The sequence below is a fragment of the Erpetoichthys calabaricus genome, chromosome 12 (assembly GCF_900747795.2).
Source record: "Erpetoichthys calabaricus chromosome 12, fErpCal1.3, whole genome shotgun sequence".
NCBI lineage: Eukaryota > Metazoa > Chordata > Cladistia > Polypteriformes > Polypteridae > Erpetoichthys > Erpetoichthys calabaricus.
Window position 1 is genome coordinate 7,487,468 of NC_041405.2, and position 20,684 is coordinate 7,508,151.

Consider the following 20,684-nt stretch of genomic DNA (forward strand, 5'->3'; position numbering starts at 1 on the left):
CACTGAGTGCTACTGCAAATGTCTTGTGAATTTCCCATTGGGATTAATAAAGTATCTATCTATCTATCTATCTATCTATCTATCTATCTATCTATCTATCTATCTATCTATCTATCTATCTATCTATCTATCTATCTTCTAAAGAAACTCTATTTAAATATGATAGCAACCAAGATGGCTAAAACAGTAGATATCGAGCTGCTTTCCCCTTAACTACTAGGTGGCCTATGTTTAACATATTTATAATGTAAATTTTAATTTACTTATTTTATGGCCAATAGGAGGCTTATTGACCTCATGAAAAATAACTTCCATATATACTGCAAAGTATATATGCTTGATTTTTATGTAAATGTGTTGCATGTTTTACTGTTCAGTTGAATTTGTTTTTGTTAAATAAATTTGTGTGTTTCATTCAAACTATTTTAAGTTTGTAAATATTCTAAAGGGATGACAACTGACTAGAGGTTGCTGGGACAACAGCGCTACCAACCCGAAAAAAGTCTGAATCAACATAAGTTGCCCCAATTTCGGGGTGTGCATAAGAAATATAACTATTTACATAATGAGTAAGAAGTTCATGAAGTGCATAATAAACCAGAATAGTTGTGTCATTAATGTGAAATATTAATATTGGTGCTCCAATTTAAATGTTTAAACTCTTCATATTCTCTGTGTGTCATATAATATTGAAACAAGATTGCTGTATTGCCATGAGTGCTAAAGAGTTAAATATTTTAATGGCATCCAATCAAAATAATGTAGGTTTTAGTTTGTGTTTGCATGTGGACTCCTACACCTATCACGATCTCTCAAATATCTCCATGCATATAGACACATGTTAAAATGAAGATGCTCCACACCTGTGCAATTTGCTTGACTTTTTGTGTCTTCTTTAGGCAGTAGGTCATAAAGATCTTTTCTAAAAAGTAACAAAAGACAGAACTATCAGGAAAGCTTATTTGTACAGCATGTGCTCTCTAGTATCCCGCTGTCATCTTACAGATCCAATATTGTTCAGTCGTGCAGGTCTGCGCTTTTAACGACTCCTGAGCAATGCAGGCACAGTCACCCTCTGTGTTGTTGCCCAAAGTCCACCTGTAAAATTACAAAAAATAAACTATTACATTACAGAGATTTTTAAAGCCAAATTTAAAATACTGTCAAGTTTAGGTTTCTATTCATGCTTAAAATTTACAGAGCTAAACTAAACAAGGGTACAACTTAATTTAATCCCTTTGTGCTCATGAACAGAGTAGCCACTGGTAAACATCATTAAGAAAATGGAATATGAGGCACATTTGAAACATGCAAGCAGAATAGAAAAACGCCTGTCTGATGTCTCATTTTTGTCATACCATGTCTGAATTAAAAAGGAAAATTAAAACGGTTGAGATTGCAGGTGAACTCTCCGTACCTGGAAAGTCTTCACATAGGCACAGTCAAGCTGCACGTTATTGGCGTTCTGCAAACAGAAAGCTTGTGATACTAGGTAAGTGTGACAAATTGTCAGAGTCATAATATTCATCCTCCCCTGCCTTGTCCTAGTCATGTAATCAGACATTGTCAGGGTGACGAGATCCAGTAATTGCCATCATTAAATTTTACCTTCCCTCCTACCATATGCTGTGTAAAGAGCAGCCGGCTTAACTTTCATTGCAATTTAGTTGTTTTTTTTTCTTTTTGCTTAAACAGCTTTATTCACTGACGTAGGATCACATTACTTACACAGATTTTCACGGATGAAATAAATACAAAAAGCTGTGGACGCGATGCCCCATTAGAGGCCAATTGTCAAATAAGAGATATGGGTTCAGACATTAAATGTGTTGCAGAGCTGACCTAAGTACTTTAGATGTAGGGAGCTAATTACCAAGTAGTGTAGTTGAAAGTAGCATCAAGGAAGTCTTCTGTTCTTGATAGAACAAAATTTGGAAACATTATAGAAATTGGAGATGATGGCATGGCGTGGTGAGAGATACATTTGGGATGAATTACAATACCTGTTCTCACATAAATAGTTCATATGCTATCAGAACGTTGTATGAGTAAACATCTAACCATATTCTTAGAGAAAATAAACCTCATCAGGGTCAGAATAAACTTTGTTATTTTGCCATACACTAAATTCCAGCCTTCTCCTGTGCTTCCTATAGCATTAAACAGGCAACTTCAGAATGCAGCTAAAACGAATAGCTGTCTTCATGTTTATGTCTGTTGGCGCTGGCACACACTATTACCTTTGATAGACAGAAATACTATTGGTAATACATAAATATGTATTCTTAGTTGATGAAACTGCAGAAAATAGTTCATAATATATCAATAGATAGCAAATATATCCATGCATCCATTTTCCAACCCGCTGAATCCAAACACAGGGTCACGGGGGTCTGCTGGAGCCAATCCCAGCCAACACAGGGCACAAGGCAGGAACCAATCCTGGGCAGGGTGCCAACCCACCGCAGGACACACACAAACACACACACACACCAAGCACACACTAGGGCCAATTTAGAATCGCCAATCCACCTAACCTGCATGTCTTTGGACTTTGGGAGGAAACCCATGTAGACACGGGGAGAACATGCAAACTCAGTGGTAGCGCTGCTGCCTCGCAGTAAGGAGACCTGGGTTCGCTTCCCGGGTCCTCCCTGCGTGGAGTTTGCATGTTCTCCCCGTGTCTGCTCCGGTTTCTTCCCACAGTCCAAAAACATGCAGGTTAGGTGCATTGGCGATCCTAAATTGTCCCTGGTGTGTGTGCCCTGAGGTGGGTTGGCACCCTGCCCGGGGATTTGTTCCTGCCTTGCGCCCTGTGCTGGCTGGGATTGGCTCCAGCAGACCCCTGTGACCCTGTGTTAGGATATAGTGGGTTGGAGAATGTATGACTGATTATTTATTTATTTATTTATTTTTGCTTCTTGACAGATGTTCCATAAAATAGAGTGTAAGCATCAAAGAGCCATAAATGTGAATTTTTGAAAATGTTTCCCAACAGATAATGTGAATGGAAAAATTATGGAATGACAAGACCTACATGGCAAAGTTGCTCACCAGGTTTTATTAATGGGCTCTTCATTCACCCATCTCCACTCATCCTTACGTGTTCTCCTCATCAGTCCAATCCAGAAACTTATAAAGCGTCTACTCTGAAGAATTAGAAATTCCTGAAAAATCACATATAAGATCAGAAACAGAGGTCAGGCATGGGTCATTATTTATTAATTATTTATTTGAATTATTCATTTATTTCATTTACTGTGAAATTTCTTTTGAAACTGCTAATTGCAGTAATGTTTTTTGAACAGGACTAAAAAACGAAAAGGCCAACGGTGATCAGTGTGTTAAATCATAATGTAACACACAAGGCTAATGTAAAGTTTTCAGTCTACCTAAGATGCATCTCTCTTTGGTTGTGGGAGGAAACCACAGACCCCAGTATAGTGGAAGAAATTCTGAGGGACTGTATTACGCTGGGGCAGCAAAGATTGTGTTTGCATTGGTGTATTGATAACACGGGGTCAAGATGCTGATGAAGCTTAAGAACAGGGCACCAAAGACATTAATCCTTAACAGAAATGGGGCCTGGGGCTTTATCTACATGTTCATATGTGTCAGGTCTGGTATTGAAAACAAATAAAACAGAAATTACTACACCATAACTAACATTAACAGCACAAATAAGTTAAACATTTTTGAACAGTAGGAACCTTTAGAAGGCATATCATATTGGTAGTGGTCTTTAGAATCACAGTATATTCAGAATTATAACTCAGGGGTTCTCAACGTCGGTCCTGGGGGCCCACTCTGGCTGCAGGCTTTTGTTCCAATCAGCTTCAATTTTTAATTGGACTTCTGGGCTAATTAAGTGAACTGCTATTTGCCAGATTCTTTGTTTTGGGAAAAATTTAAAAATTAGAAAACTAAGTTTGGTAAAAAAAAAAAATATGTATATATATATTGTGACAGACGTTCAGGGACATTGCCCCACCGGGACGCCGGAAGAAACAGAGGACCGGAAATGGGGCAGTACTTCCCCCAGAACGCTAGATGGCAGCCTCCCTGGACTGCATGGGAGTCACGAAGCTGTGTAGCTCAACCCTGTGGGAGGATGTGGCCACCACCAGGGGGTGCCCGGACATTTATGGAGCTTGGATGGCAGCAGTTCTGCCACACCAGGAAATGTCATTGGACAGAGCTCCTGGAGCCCTTCTGAGTTATTATAAAAGGGGCCGCCTCCCTCCAGTAGACAAGCCAGAGTTGGGAGGAAGGAGACGGAGCTTGTGAGGAGGAGAGTAGAGGCGAGAGAGAGAGGAAGAGAGAAAAGAGAAGCGGGTTTGCTGTTTTGTACATTGTGAGGAGAAAAGGAGAATAAACGTGTGTGTTTTGGACATTCTGGTGTCTGTTTGTCTGTGTCCAGGGGCTGACCTTCCACTATATATATATATATATATATATATATATATATAAAATGTACCAAGCAGTTATATTGGAATAATGTTTTTTTTTTCTTTTTAACAATATTTTCATCTTGATTTTTATTCTGTTTTTTGCCGGGTGTTCTAATTGTTAAACTAATTCATTATTTTCTAATTAGTGGGTCTAATGCTGAAGTAGTTGCAACCTTTGATTATTCAGTGTTGTTTGCCTGGCTGTTTGTTCTGCTGGTTATCATTAATAAGATTACAATGAAGGGATCAAACTGCACAGAGAAAGGGCAAAATAGAATGAAATCAACAAAAGGGAGCTGAGCATTTAAATCTCTAGGAAAAATGGAAATATTCCTAAATGTCTTATAAATGTAAAAATCATGCTGCTGTGCTTTTCTGAATGTAGAATAAGAGAAAAATAATACCAGCTAATTAATTGAGATCAGTGTTATCAGGTGTTGTCACTGATTATGAATCTGGTTGGAACAAAAACCTGAAGCCGCAGTGGGCCCCAGGACCGACATTGAGAACCCCTGTATAACTAAACACCCGGCAAAAACTTCCATAAACAAATTCAATTATATGGTTAATCTATGGAAAACCTAGATGATTAAATATATTACCCGCTAATAATTTTATTTATCGAACCATAATTACTTGCCATTGTCTAACAGTAAATACTAATCATTGTAATTAGTGATGAGCAAATACCTCAGAGTTCACTTCATCATGAGTTTGGCAAAATTGCAGAGAGCCTGTGATGCAGTGAATCAGTTCTAAAAACTCCGAGGGCCGCACCTGTCAATACCTGATCTGTGCCACGTAGCAAGGATGTTGATGCATCTTACAATTAATCTATGCAAAACAACCAAATATTTTCATAATATTCTCATTATTTTCAGCTTAAATTGAAAATGCTGCCAGTTTTTTTTTTTTGTGTGAGGTGGAGTACGCTTACAGTACATAAGCGTGAAAGTGCTGTGCATGGCTGCTACATTTCTGTGATGTCGTGTGGATATTGGGAAAAAATTGTTCATCTATAGTAGCTACACGGTGAACACCTGAAATGGGTCTACCTACAGACCTCCGCGGCTTTGAGATTTAGTAGCTTCACCGGACAGCCAATTGGATTGCAGGTTTTTGTCACTTGGTTTGCTTGACTTGACTTCCCTCATCCCTAATCTTAACCAGGTGTAACCAGCCATTATCACTGACATTTAAAATAAAACGACAACCTCCTCAATGGAGTGGAGCCCTGGAGGTCGACAGCTAGAGTCTATTGGAATATCTAGGAAAATATTTAGAAAACAAAGTCACCTGCAAGCAGCATATTCACTGTGAAAAACTCTTTTACCAATGGAAACTTATTGTAATCAACACAACTTTAAAATAAACAATTTATTACTAAACAAGCCATGCTACCCATCTAAGAAGGGTTGAAATATTAGTTTGCAGTACACTGTTCTGTTAGAATGTATTTTGTTCTGCATGCAGTAATAAATTGCATTTCTACAGATGGCGCTTCACCAACATTAGCACTGCGTTTACAAATCCCATACCAAATGGAATATATCAGAGATACTGCAACTGGACAGACACACAGATACACAGACAGACACTTGTGTTAAGGTTGATTAAAAATGATGAAGAATAACAAAACCTATTTTATTTTCCACAACTGAGTCCTACAAGCTCTCTCACCGCCTACAAATGCGGCCTAATATATTGGTACTCTTCCAATATTTAAAAACTTTTTTCTGGAAAATAAGCTGAAACTGACAAAAATAATTGGCACCCACATTCTTTATTCTGTATTGTATAGAGCGGGCATTTTGTTTTTAATTTAAGGCTCAACATATAGTTATGGACCAGATTGTGATGCTTTTTTTAAAAGCAAAAGGGCACCAATACTTTGGGGCTTGCTGTACTTGTTTAATTCCTTAACCAGTCCCTAAGTCGGCTGTGTAGGATCTGCTTCCATATTGCTTGCAAAATATGTAAGGATAAATATTTACATTCATTACTGAACACAACCGTATCGGAGCCTGGTTACTGTATATGTATTTTTCACTACTCACCAACTCCTCTGTCTCCTCAATCACAATGAGTTGGGCCTTCTGAGAAAAACAGTTGACTTTACTCGTAGTCCAGTTTGCCTTATTGGTTGATAAAAAGTAACAATTGTTTTTCAGTCTTGTCCATTTTTCTGGACAGTATCCTTTACCTAAAAGTAAGGTATGCATAAAATGTAATAGTTAAAAATGAATTATAGATGTGCAATCTCCATTCTGTGGTGTTGATGGTTATGAATGATTAACAGCTATGAGAGTCCTGAACTCACTTTTTCAAAATTTTCTCAAAAATATGCACATTTCTAACACTACCGTTGCACTGGCGTCCATGTCAGGAAGTGCTGGAAACATTAGCATTGTGCTGTTGAATTTGGATTTTCATTTTTACTTGGCATCTGCGCAGCACAGTAAACTTATGTCTGTCAAATAATGGAGTTATTTTGTTAGTTTATGTTCCCATGGCACCCATTACCTGACACTATTATATGACAAACTTCTTCATTTTCCAGCTCACTTAATCCAGACCAGAATCGCGTAGGGCTCTGGAGCCCATCACAGCTAGCATAGGGCTCAAGGCAGGAAGAAACCCTAAACAGACCAACAAATTACACCAGGAATTGAAATATTTCCGTGTCATGCTGCATTGCATTTCTGAAAAGTCAACACAAATAATATTGTGTGCAGACATCTAATTAAATGCCCATTTAAACCTGCCTTAACTGTGTACTACTGCACCAGTACTACATATGAATTTGACAAACTTAGACCTTAACTAAGTCTGCTGGAGTCATGAATTTTTAAATAATAGAACAAAAATAGGGAATGTTAATGGCTGTTTTTCATTTCATATCATTGGATCACTTCAAGGACACTGTCCTTCTCCTCTTCTAAACTGTCTGACTGTTAAAATGAATAGTAACATGGTTGGCGTGCAGCAGCCTCTCTGCACTCTGAGAGTGTCAGAGTTGTTCTTCAGAGTGATGCCATAGGGCCCGGGGAACCATTTCTGGTTTCCAAAAGAACCATCCATATTGAAGTTCCAGAAAAAAAAAAGATCTAAGGGTTCCATGAATCATGAATAGATGATAACAGATTTGTTAGGTTCCTGATTTTAACAGGACACTTACTGCATACAATCAAAGGGCTGAGTTCAGATTTTCTTCATCTGTCGTGTCCTACTGGTAGGCAACTCTACATTAAACACTTCTGTTTTGTCCATATATTAAGAACCTTTTCAAAGCTCAAAGAACCAATTTTATATGGAAGAAACCTTCCCAAAATGAAATGGTTCTAAGAAGTACCACCAAAACCAGTAAAGTGCCATTAAGGAACCATTATTTTAGAGTAAATCTTTGACAAAAAAGAAAGAAAGCTGACTCAATTTTGTAAGAAAGCAGTCATCTCCTGTTTTCTAAGTTTCATCAGACTGCAGATTTAGGTCCCAAGGGTCAAAAACAATAGATTTAATAACTCTGTTATTTCTCGAGCTATACATATTTTGAATTCTGGTAGTTGTTAGGGGTTTCCTCCCACGGTCCAAAGACATGCAGGTTAGGTGGATTGGTGATTCTAAATTAGCCCTAGTGTGTGCTTGGTGTGTGGGTGTGTTTGTGTGTGTCCTGCGGTGGGTTGGCACCCTGCCCAGGATTGTTTCCTGCGTTGTGCCCTGTGTTGGCTGGGATTGGCTCCAGCAGACCCCCGTGACCCTGTGTTCGGATTCAGCGGGTGGGAAAATGGATGGATGGATGGATGGATAGTTGTTAGGATCCTGCTGAATTCTAAATTATTATTCAATTCTTTATTCTTATTTGGTGAACTTATAGATTGTAACAATGGTTGTTGTGATGTTGTGACTTAGCTTATATTTATGGTGCAACATGCTATGTTTTGTAGTTTCTTGCTGCAAGAAAATATCCCTCTGGGATAATAAAGTCTACTTACCTACCTACCTATAGTGGTAGGGCCCGCCTGGAATGTCCGTTCTACTCTGTGTACCCACATGAGATCTTTTCATATGAAGTTAACAGTGCTCTTTCCAATGTCTTGAAAATGTCATTATTTTATATAATTTAAAAATATAAAACAAATCTTGACAAACCTAGAATTGCCTGTTTTAGTCACTTAAAAAATATAATTTAATTTTTTGAACTAGTCCCAAGTATATTACAAATGAATACAGATAAATGGGGAGGATTATAGACTAACTCTGAATGTCCATTTAGAATTGTTAACATAATAAAATCTGATCAACATAAACCATAATACAATATAAAAAACTTAAATTTGCTGGGAAAGCAGTATATATGAAATAAAAAAATGACCCCAACAGGATCAGAAAACTTACTCTTTAGTTTGAGAATTGCTACTATTGTTCCCACTGCCACCAGGAAAAACAAGACAAGTCCAAGTATGCCAAAAAACACTTTTTGTTTCTTCTTGCCTTCTGAATAAAATGAAACCAGTATTCCGGAATTAAACAAAAAAGTGCAAATTATATAATTTAAATATAATTACAGCAATATATCATATTAGTAAAGTGGAATATATTTATTTTAAAAAGCATACTGTAGGAAGGAGTGCATAATCACTTACTCAGTTAGTTATCAGTTTTACCTAGTAATTAATTAAAACAATGAACAAGACACCCCTTCAAAGAATGACAAGTTAAATGTAGGTTGAGAGAGGGATCTCTGTTTCACTTTCTGACTGGGACACCAGAAATATAAACAAATTTGTGCAATTTGAGCAAGGTTCATAAATCAGCGAGAGGTTACGTTAGACACGTTCACACTCCTTGTAGTGGTTTGGACAGGGCCATGAACTTCCCTTGTCAAATAGCCCAGATGAGTTTGTTGCAATAAACAAAATAATCTATATATATAAAAATGGAATGGGTGGGTCGTCGGGTGGGCCTTTTTTTCATTCCGTCGTTTTTTCGACGTTTTGAAAATGTAGAATGATTATTTGATTTTTTTGTTTTTATTTGATCATGTCTATGTAGCCGCCGTCGTAATAAAGTATCGCTAAAATCGTCATTTATCGTAATTTATTTTTGACGTATAATGTCGCCGTCGTCGAGGTCAGTGATACCACTGCAAAAAATCTGCTTACGGTTGAAAGACACGCCCTACTCACTGGACAGTTAAAAACACCAATCAAACTAACGATGACATCAAGTATTACCCAATCAAAAGTAGGAAAGGAGGCATCTTCATAAAATGCGTGTGGGATGATTTGCATGAGACGCTGCTTTAAAAAAAAAATGATAAAAAAAATACGGGATAAATCCCGTCCCGTATTGATTCAAAACGGGACGCGCAATTTCATTCTCAAACGCGGCACGATTCCGTATTTTAAAGGACGGGTGGCAACCCTACAGTGCCAGGTAACCACCCATACAATCAGATTGTGATTCAGACTAGGAATGCAATGAATGTAATTACCCCGATCTACATACAAGGCGAAAGTCTTGCAACATTCAAAGATGATGGTTTGGGATAAGTACACCATACAACATAAAAGAGCTTATGAAGCCTTGAACCGAAAAAAGCAACATCTCAGAGATCGTAAAAAAAAAAAAAGGAGGTAATGTCGTTTTACTCGCTGTAGATTTTAGTCAAACATTACCAGTTATTTCACGAGGGAGACCAGCAGATGAACTCAACGCGTGTTTAAAATCCATGCTTCTCCCACGCTCGGTTATATGTCGCGTGTTCTCGGGTAGGTGCACCAAAAAATGTATACATTTAAGCATGTAATGGGCAAAGAAAAAATGAGGTATACCCGAAGGCACTGCAGTAGTACTTAATGTAACTTTACTTCTTAAATGTTAATGTTTTACTGTTTAATAATTTATACGCTTCTTATATGTTGTTCAAATTCTTTTATCAAAATACCACTGACAGCGCAATGCACGATAACATCAAGTGAATACACCATACGCATCCACCCACGGCCGCCCTGGTGTGCGCAGATAGGAGTTGATTCTACAATAAAATAAAATAAAGATAAAAAGACTAAAACAATCATCACCCATAAAGCGGATAGTAGACGTGACGTACTATATGTGTACCACATTTCAAGTGTATAGGTGCAACGGTTTGCGAGCTACAGGTCATTTAAAATCCTGGACAGACACACAAATTGAAGAAGATTTTACTGTTTAATAATTTATATTTATATGAAATGTGCTTCTTATATATTACTTCATATTCTCATATGATAATGATGTTAATGTTTATATTGATTTCTGTGTTATTAAAACTGCATGTATTTGTGTATATGTATATATATATATATATATGAGCTGTATATACCCGGCGTTGCCCGGGGCAGAAGTAATCTAATCGGTCAAACACTTACATATATACCAAAGTAAACCTAATCGGTTAAACAGCTTCATATATACAGAAGCGAACCTAATCGGACAAACAGCTTCATATATACATAAGCAAACCTAATTGGTCAAACAGTTACATAAATACAAAAGCAAACCTAATCGATGAAACAGCTTCATATATACAGAAGCGAACCTAATTGGTCAAACAGTTATGCATGTGCAGAATAATTTTACAAAGATTATGCGTGTTAACAATCATTAAAAAGAAAAGATTGAGGAACTCTTCTTCTATATGTGATGAAGCTGGATGAAGCTGACTTGACGAAGACGTAGGTGGCATAGATTGGTTTTTCTAAAACAGAAGAAAAAAATGAGTATCTATTATTATTTTAAATTAGAATGAAAATGAGAACCTTGATTAGAGATAGATTATCCGTATTAAAATATGTGCATGAATAAACTTTTGGTAACTCTCTAGCAAAAGTTTATTCATACAAATTGGCATGGGATGGCTTTCTGAAAAAGTAAAAATTAGATAAAAATAAATTGAGAATGCGTACTTCGATTTGACTGAGATTATCTGTAATGATGAAAAAAAAGTTTAGTATGTTTTTTTTTCCATACGGGAAGGATGTAAAACCTTACATAGGCACCCTTCAGCCCGTACTGAAGGGTACTGTCAGATTCTTACTGACTAAAAAACACCCTTTTTATTCCACAGCTACCCCAAAAACCACTATTAGGCATTACTTTGGGGTGGCAGTAGTTTAGTTATGAAACAGCTGGGTCCTGAAAAAAATCTGTCTTATTAGTGGCTTCATCACATATAGAAGAACAGTTCCTCAATCTTTTCTTTTTAATGATTGTTAACACGCATAATGTTTGTAAAATCCTTCTGCACATTCATAACTGTTTGACCAATTAGGTTCGCTTCTGTATATATGAAGCTGTTTAACCGATTAGGTTTACTTTGGTATATATGTAAGTGTTTGACCGATTAGGTTACTTCTGCCCCGGGCAACGCCGGGTATATACAGCTCGTACAATTTATTAATAATATAAAGATGTCATTGTTTTGTATACGATTTGTCTCCTTCTTTACCTTGCTTACACCTTCTGGTTGTGAGTGGTAATGCAGTTTCTTTTTATGGTTTAACACACTTTCTCAGACCTCTTGTTGCTAGCAAAGTCACATTTTCTGAATAAATGGTGAACAGTCAGTTGCCGTTCTCAGCAAGATTCTCTCTTTCAGTCACTATTTCACACAGACACACACACACACATACAGTGGCGGTTTTTGATATGGGCGACATGGGCATCGTGGTGGGGGCGGCATCATGGGCATTTTTTTTTTTGCGCGCCCATACTGCCCCGACATCATGCCAGTGCATTTTTGGGATTGCATGGGCACCGATCGGTTTTCTATTGCCCGTTTGTGGGGAGTAAGGGTGCCCTCCATTTGCTAGGTGCACCTGCTGCTTGATGCTTGCCGCACAGGGAGGACAGGGGCGGGGAGGTGGGGGATTCTCTGGCTGGCTGGAGCGGCATCTAATAACCAGCTCGCAAAATAAAACTAAATAAAAACAAACAAACAAACAAACCCAAAAGCACCACACATTATGATATAGACTTATAATTTGCACCGATGTGTTTTCTAAATTCTATCACACCCATATATGCGGGAAGTGAGCGCGAGGGCCCTCGGTGCACCTGCTTGCTGCTGCTGCTGCTGTGCTGAAGTTTCACACACAACCTGTCGAAAGGGGAGGGCGGCGGGGTGCTTCCAAATAAAGCACATTTCATTCATAATATTGTCAATCCAAGCCCATTATGTCACAATTAATTTTTCCTGGGTTGTGCGAAATCGCAGAAAAAAAAAACCTATACAAACCGAATCTGCGCACTAAGGTGTAGGTCTGTTAGTTTACGTTGTGGTGATTCTCAGGTTGGGGGATGGGTGTTGATACTGGAGTGCAAAATTAACACCGATGGAAGATGGACAAGAAAAGGTCAACGCCATCAGGTGCTCAGTTTAGAAAAAAAGAGAAAGGAAGAGGAGGAGAAACGAGCAAAAGATAAAAGTAAGCAGATGTGTCATTGGATAATGGCAGGTATTATCCATGACATGTATCCTGAAACAAGATAACACTAATTAGTAGGGATAGGGAAAATATCTGTTTACGTTTATTAGCCACTTGGCTATGATAGTAAACAGTAGATAGACAGTAAACACTGATGTGGCTTATTGAATCTTTTGGACCGTGTTCAGCATAATATTAATTAGCCATTAATTGGAAGAGATGTATTGTTGATTTGTCTCCTATTCTCAGTGGCGTAGCGTAGTGGGGGCGGCAGGGGCGGCCCGCCCCGGACGGCACTTTTAGGGGGCGGCAAAATTTCACAATAAATAATAATAATATCTTGTAAAAATTTGAACCATACCTAAATAAGGGGGCGGCGGAATTTTCCTCCGCCCCGGGCGGCTGACACCCACGCTACGCTACTGCCTATTCTCAATGTATGACGTATTATAATGGCTGTTTGTTACGCATTTGCATATTATGCTACGCTAAAACCGGACGATAGTATTCTGTTGTGGTCTAGCTGACTTAGCTAAAAAATCCCTTACACTATTAGGCTACATTATTTAGGAAAGTTATCTTACTGTAATTACAGAGTAATGCATTACTTCCAAACACTGATGTTGTGATAGCCTATTGAATAAAATGCTTGTTATGCATATAATTCTGAATATTTGATAAATTGGGCAAAATTATAGGTTTGCTTTAATTATGAAAATGATTCATGCATGTATCAGAGTTTTATATTGGGTTTCTATTCAGGGGCACTTCTGAAATATTTTGGAGCACCCTCTGCCACTGCCACTGCCCAAGATGAGGAGCCGTCCACCTCCTCAGCCACATATGTGTCTCCACAAATGTCTGATCCCGAGGATGAAGACCCAATTGCAGCCACTTTAGGTGTGATTGTGTGTAGCCTGAGTGTGTGTGTGTGTGTGTTGCATAATATTTTGCAAAGACTGTTCCGCCACTATGAATGCTGTATATTCCAAATAACTTGTGTACTGTATACTAATGCAAATGTATGCTCATTGAAATGCTTGGAGCTGAACCCCCTGAGGATGAGCCCCTGCCTACGGATCCTGCAAACTGGCCTTCAGATATCACTGACAGCATTCGAATACAGCTGGTTTGCAAAGGACCAAGTAAGGTAGCACCTGACTTTGTTTTCCATAGAAATGAGGGTGATGGAAGAAGTTGCCACCACCACCAGTATTTTAAGAAAACACTAGTTAGCGGTGAAAAGATGCCTAGAAGCTGGCTAGTATATTCTGAGAAAAACTACAGCCTTTTTTGCTTCTGCTGCAAGCTGTTTTCTAAAAGACACAGCAATTTAACAAGTTCTGGACTGACAGATATGAAGCATGCCATTTCTCTTCTCACCTCACATGACAATAGTCCTGAACACCATAACTCCATGAAAGCATGGAAAGAACTGGTGGTGAGGATTAAAAAAGGTGAAACAATTGACAAACAAGAGATGGCCTTCTACAGGCTGAGAAAATAAGATGGAGAGCGGTGCTGACTCGTCTCACTGCTATCATTCAGTCTTTCGCAATCAGAAATTTAGCACTAAGAGGACACACACAAACATTGTTTTCTCCGTCAAATGGCAAGTTTCTAAAAGAAGTTGAACTCATGGCAAGGTTTGATCCCATAATGCAAGAGCACATTAACCGTGTCCAGAAAGGCACTTGCAGTCACACCAGCTATCTCAGTCACCATGTACAAAACGAACTCATTGATTTGTTGAGTAGCAAGATCACTTCAACAATGGTTGATGATATCAAGCTGGCTAAGTTTTTCTCCATAATTCTAGATTGCACTCTAGATATTAGCCACACTGAATAGCTGTCAGTTGTGATTCGGATTGTGTCATTACAAGAGAAGCCCCATATTAAAGAGTATTTTATGGGTTTTTTGGAAGCTGACAAATCCACAGGGAAACATTTCGCATCCATGATTTTAAACAGGCTGGAAGAGCTGAAAATTCCCTTTGAGGACTGCAGAGGTCAGCCATATGACAATGGGGCCACCATGAGGAGAAAAAACAAGGGTGTTCAAGCCAGGCTCCTGGAACTGAATCCTAGAGCTCTCTTTGTTCCCTGTGGAGCTCATGCACTGAATTTGGTTGTGGCTGATGCTGCAAAGGGATCTATTGATGCCATAAGTTACTTTGGGATTTTGCAAAAACATTACAATTTGTTTTCAGCCTCCACTCAGAGATGGGCCATCCTGAAAAAACGTGCTAGCATTACACTGAAGATGTGATCTGAAACAAGGTGGGAAAGTAAGATCAACAGCATTGAGCCCATGAGGTACCAAGCATCTGCAGTGAGAGAGGCTTTTTATTTAAATCAAATTAAATAAAGAGAAAACCGAAATCTTAGTGATTGGCAATAATGGATACAATGAGGCTATTAGAAATAAACTGGATACATTAGGATTAAAAGTCAAAACGGAGGTAAAAAGCTTAGGGGTAACTGTTGACTGTAATCTAAATTTTAAATCACATATTAATCAGATCACTAGGTCAGCATTTTTTCACTTAAGAAACATAGCAAAAGTTAGACCTCTTATATCATTGAAAGATGCTGAGAAATTAGTTCATGCGTTTGTTTTCAGTCAACTAGATTACTGTAACGTACTCCTCTCAGGACTACCCAAAAAAGACATCAATCGTTTGCAACAAGTGCAGAATGCAGCTGCTAGAATCCTTACTAGGAAAAGAAAATCCGAGCACATCTCTCCAGTTTTGATGTCACTACACTGGTTACCTGTGTCATTCAGAATTGACTTTAAAATTTTGCTTATGGTTTATAAAGCCTTAAATAATCTCTCCCCATCTTATATATCGGAATGTCTGACATCTTGTATTCCAAATTGCAACCTCAGATCCTCAAATGAATGTCTCCTTAGAATTCCAAGAGCAAAACTTAAAAGAAGTGGTGAGGCAGGCGGGTGACCTTCTGCTGTTATGCACCTAAAATCTGGAATAGCCTGCCAGTAGGAATTCGCCAGGCTAATACAGTGGAGCACTTTAAAAAACTGCTGAAAACACATTACTGTAACATGGCCTTCTCATAACTTCACTGTAATTTAAATCCTGATACTCTGTATATCCAATTCATTATAATAACTATTCATGATGACTCTAAAATCTGTACTAACCCCTACTTTCTCTTCTGTTTCCTTTTCCGGTGCCCTTTTGGGGGTGCAAAGCACCATGATGTTCCAACAATGATGGATGGATTAAAAGTCAGAAGTCTGTATAACCATCACCATCAAGTGACTCCGTGAGAACCCTAACTACAAAGAGGACTATTTCATTTATGTTAGGTAGAATGCCCAGAGGGGACTGGGTGGTCTCGTGGCCTGGAACCCCTACAGATTTTATTTTTTTCTCCAGCTTTCTGGAGTTTTTTTTTTGTTTTTTCGGTCCACCCTGGCCATCGGACCTTACTCCTTTTCTATGTTAACTAATGTTGTCTTATTTTACTTTCTTATTTTGTCTTTTATTTTTCTTTTCTTCATTATGTAAAGCACTTTGAGCTACTTTTTGTATGAAAATGTGCTATAGAAATAAATGTTGTTGTTGTTGTTGTTGATTGAGGTGACAGACCACACCAAAGACTCAGTCATAAAGATTGAGGCCCAGTCTTTGTCTGAGGAGGTGGGATCATATAGATTCAGTATTTGTACAGTGGTGTGGCATGACGTCCTGAACCAAACCCACCATGTGAGCAAGCATCCCCCAACATGCATGTGGATGTAGTGGTCAATCTCCTCAAAAAGACAGAGAGAGGTCTCCGCAACTACAGGGCAACAGACTTTGCATTTGCACAAATATCAGCCAAGGATACATGTGAGGACATGAACATAGAGGCTGTTCTGCAACAGAAAAGACTGAGATCTACAAAGCGGACTTCTCTTACAAATCATTTGATGAGCCATTGAGTGATGCCCTAAAGAAGCTGGAGGTGACCTTTTTTAATGTTGTTGCTGATGCTGCAGTGTCTTCCATCCAAGAGAGATTCACCGCATTGGAAAATGTGGGAGAGAAATTTGGAGTACTGACAAATTCTCCAAATCTCTCAAATGATGACCTCACTGAACAGTGTAAGGCCCTCAGTGCTACTTTGCTTTTTCAGGACCAATCAGACTTGGATGCCAGAGAGCCTGCACAGGAGATTAAGAATTTGCCTGACTTACCATCAAAATCTATGATCTCTCTTGCAGTTGCTCTTCCTGTAACTGCGGCTTCAGCAGAGAGGAGCTTTTCAAAGCTGAAACTTGTGAAGACATATCTGAGGTCCACTATGTCTCAGGAATGCCTCACTGGCCTTGCCATCATCAGCATCAGTCATGCAATTGCTGACCAGATTTCAGATGATGACATTATTGATGACTTTGCATCAATGAAGGCAAGAAAGGTCCTGATTTAGATGACAATTATTTCATATTAGTGTGTGTTGTGCGAAGTGCAATCATGTAAATTGTGCAATTTAGAAATGCCTTATTTTAATTGTATCTGCCTTTTATACTTATTTAATATAATAATTGTTATATGTATGTCTTAGGGCGGCACGGTGGCGCAGTGGGTAGCGCTGCTGCCTCGCAGTTGGGAGACCTGGGGACCCGGGTTCGCTTCCCGGGTCCTCCCTGCGTGGAGTTTGCATGTTCTCCCCGTGTCTGCGTGGGTTTCCTCCGGGCGCTCCGGTTTCCTCCCACAACCCAAAGACATGCTGGTTAGGTGGATTGGCGATTCTAAATTGGCCCTAGTGTGTGCTTGGTGTGTGGGTGTGTTTGTGTGTGTCCTGCGGTGGGTTGGCACCCTGCCCAGGATTGGTTCCTGCCTTGTGCCCTGTGTTGGCTGGGATTGGCTCCAGCAGACCCCCATGACCCTGTGTTCGGATTCAGCGGGTTGGAAGATGGATGGATGTCTTATTTTGACTTCTGTGTGTGCTTGTTTTATATTTAAAGTTCTATTTCTTCCAATTTATATGTAAGTTATTATGTTTGTTTATGTATATATATATATATATATATATATATATATATATATATATATATATATATATATATATATATATATATATATATATGTTTATCTGGTTAAATTCAGTATAGTTCCGACAACGGGGGGTGGGGTGGGGGGGTGTTCGCCCAGGGCACCAAACAGGCTAGGACTGCCCCTGCACACATATATATATATATATACAGTATGTATTTATGTATACATATATAGTATACATGTATGTATATGTGTATGTGTGTGTATATCTATACAGTATATATATATATATATATATATATATATATATATATATATATATACAGAAGCCAAATACCACTGACTCACTCATCACGAAATCTCCCGAACCATGAGGACTTGGGACTTGAAATTTGGAATGTAGGTTACCCTTGGCCCATAGGTGCTCGCTAAGAAACGGTTTTAAAAATTCCGTGGTCCATGCACGTTCTGTCTGTATGTCTGTCCGCTTTTTACAAGAGAATTACTTAACGGATTCAAATCGAGTTGGTTTCTATGGTTTGCTTGAACTTTCTGGTTGATTTTGCGACTTCTCTTATCGCGCTAAGTACCAGAGGTCACTTGCTGTAGCGAAGTATTTTTGCAAATCCAACAGAGTGGCTGTGCACCTCTGTTTGAGTTGGTCTACGTCTCGCCATGTGTTGGAGTGCACCTCGCCTCCGTTTAGCTAGCGATACCCATTTGTCCAACAGACATTATCATCTAGAGATTGTTAAGGAGTACAGTAATGTTTTTCATTTTTTGAGAGAGAAAGATCAGAGCTCCATGTGTTTTAGAGGGTAGCTGCTGATTGCCAGAGATATCCCGTCAGAGCTGAACACGATCAGATATAGTGCCAATGTCTATTGATTTTTAAAGTTTCTCTTATTTCATTACTATGTGGGTACAGCTAGTGTATGTATATATATATATATATATGTATATGTGTATATATGTGTATATGTATGTATATATGTGTGTATATACATGTATATGTTTATGTAAGTGTATATATATACAGTAATAACTTGCTATATTGCGCTTCGCCTTTCGCGGCTTCACTCCATCGCGGATTTTATATGTAAGCATATTTAAATATATATCGCGGATTTTTTGCTGGTTCGCGGATTTCTGTGGACAATGGATCTTTTAATTTCTGGTACATGCTTCCTCAGTTGGTTTGCCCAGTTGATTTCATACAAGGGACGCTATTGGCAGGTGGCTGAGAAGCTACCCGGCTTACTTTTCTGTCTCTATTGCGCTGACTTTCTCTGATCCTGACATAGGGGGGTTGAGCAGGGGGGCTGTTCGCACACCTAGACGATACGGACGCTCGTCTAAAAATGCTGAAAGATTATCTTCACGTTGCTACCTTCTGTGCAGCTGCTTCCTGAAACGACATGCTGCACAGAGCTTCGCATACTTAAAAGCTCAAAGGGCACGTATTGATTATTGATTGAAAAACAAACTCTCTCTCTCTCTCTCTCTCCCTGCTCCTGACGAGGGGGTGTGAGCTGCCGCCTTCAACAGCTTTGTGCCGCGGTGCTTCGCATACTTAAAAGCCAAACAGCCCTATTGATTTGTTTGCTTTCCTCTGTCTTTCTGACAGACTCTGCTCCTGACACAAACTCCTTTGAAGAGGAAAATATGTTTGCATTCTTTTAATTGTGAGACAGAACTGTCATCTCTGTCTTGTCATGGAGCACAGTTTAAACTTTTGAAAAAGAGACAAATGTTTGTTTGCAGTGTTTGAATAACGTTCCTGTCTCTCTACAACCTCCTGTGTTTCTGCGCAAATCTGTGACCCAAGCATGACAATATAAAAATAACCATATAAACATATGGTTTCTACTTCGCGGATTTTCTTATTTCGCGGGTGGCTCTGGAACGCAACCCCCGCGATGGAGGAGGGATTACTGTACATATATATATATATATATATATATATACACAGTTCTTTTAAGCATATCATATTGAACTGTGGACTCTTAAACAAATTCTTGTGTAGAAATATTTGCATCTCATATCCTTCTTTTAGAAGCTGAAAAACAGAGTGCAAGAATTTATTAGCCCAGGGTAATTAGGATTAGAAGGGACATCAACCTGGGAAATGCTGTTATAATTCAAACATGTCAGTGGTTCTGAGATTATTGATTGTTTGTGTTATCATTGTTAAAATTATGTGAGGAAAGGGCTTATTAAATGGGATGCATGCTGCACGTAGACAGGGGAACAACATAAGAAAGGAGAGAGAAGATCTGAATTCTAGAAGAAATTGGTTAGACTTCTGCAGACTGAACAGAAATCTGGTGCAGATGATATGCACCCAGTCTTGAAAAGACTCATCTTCCATCAAATATATCTTTGCTTATGTATGTTTCTATAACACTTTTTTAAAATACATTATCTGTCCAAGTGCAGATAACCAGTACACATAGGACACACTATTAAGAAGATCTACCTAACACTCATACAAACCACATTGTTAACATTAACTTTAGCGTACATAAAAAAAGAAAAATAACAAACATAGAATGTTACATGATAATGAACTCGATTTATATTGTTAAGAACAGCTGAAGTGGGTGACTACCATATTCCCACAGGGGTTATTTAAGTTTCCATTTATTCATGTTTTATTCAAATTGTTATTAATGATAAATAAAAATAGATTCTGTATTTCTTTGTCTTTTTCATAGCCATTCAAAAACGGATTCACATTATTTCCTG

The 20,684-nt window shown here is 38.6% G+C and overlaps 1 protein-coding gene across 1 annotated transcript; it reads right to left on the bottom strand.

Annotated features, from left to right (window-relative positions):
• Positions 1 to 314: 314 nt before the first annotated feature.
• On the bottom strand, positions 315 to 6,673 carry LOC127529851 (CD209 antigen-like protein 2). Its single transcript, XM_051934892.1, has 3 exons — positions 6,509 to 6,673; positions 3,055 to 3,167; positions 315 to 1,098 (listed from the first exon to the last, which is right to left on the bottom strand). Exons 1-3 carry the CDS (start codon positions 6,671 to 6,673, stop codon positions 981 to 983), a joined length of 396 nt encoding a protein of 131 aa, XP_051790852.1. The 3' UTR covers positions 315 to 980.
• Between the last annotated feature and the right edge of the window lie 14,011 nt (positions 6,674 to 20,684).

Excerpts from the sequence above, each read along its gene's own strand:
- LOC127529851 (XM_051934892.1), bottom strand. The coding sequence starts at position 6,673 with ATGCATACCTTACTTTTAGGTAAAGGATACTGTCCAGAAAAATGGACA. Across the intron at positions 3,168-6,508 it reads TTGAGGAGACAGAGGAGTTG|GAATTTCTAATTCTTCAGAG; the intron begins GTGAGTAGTGAA and ends GTGATTTTTCAG. Across the intron at positions 1,099-3,054 it reads GAGCCCATTAATAAAACCTG|GTGGACTTTGGGCAACAACA; the intron begins GTGAGCAACTTT and ends GTAATTTTACAG.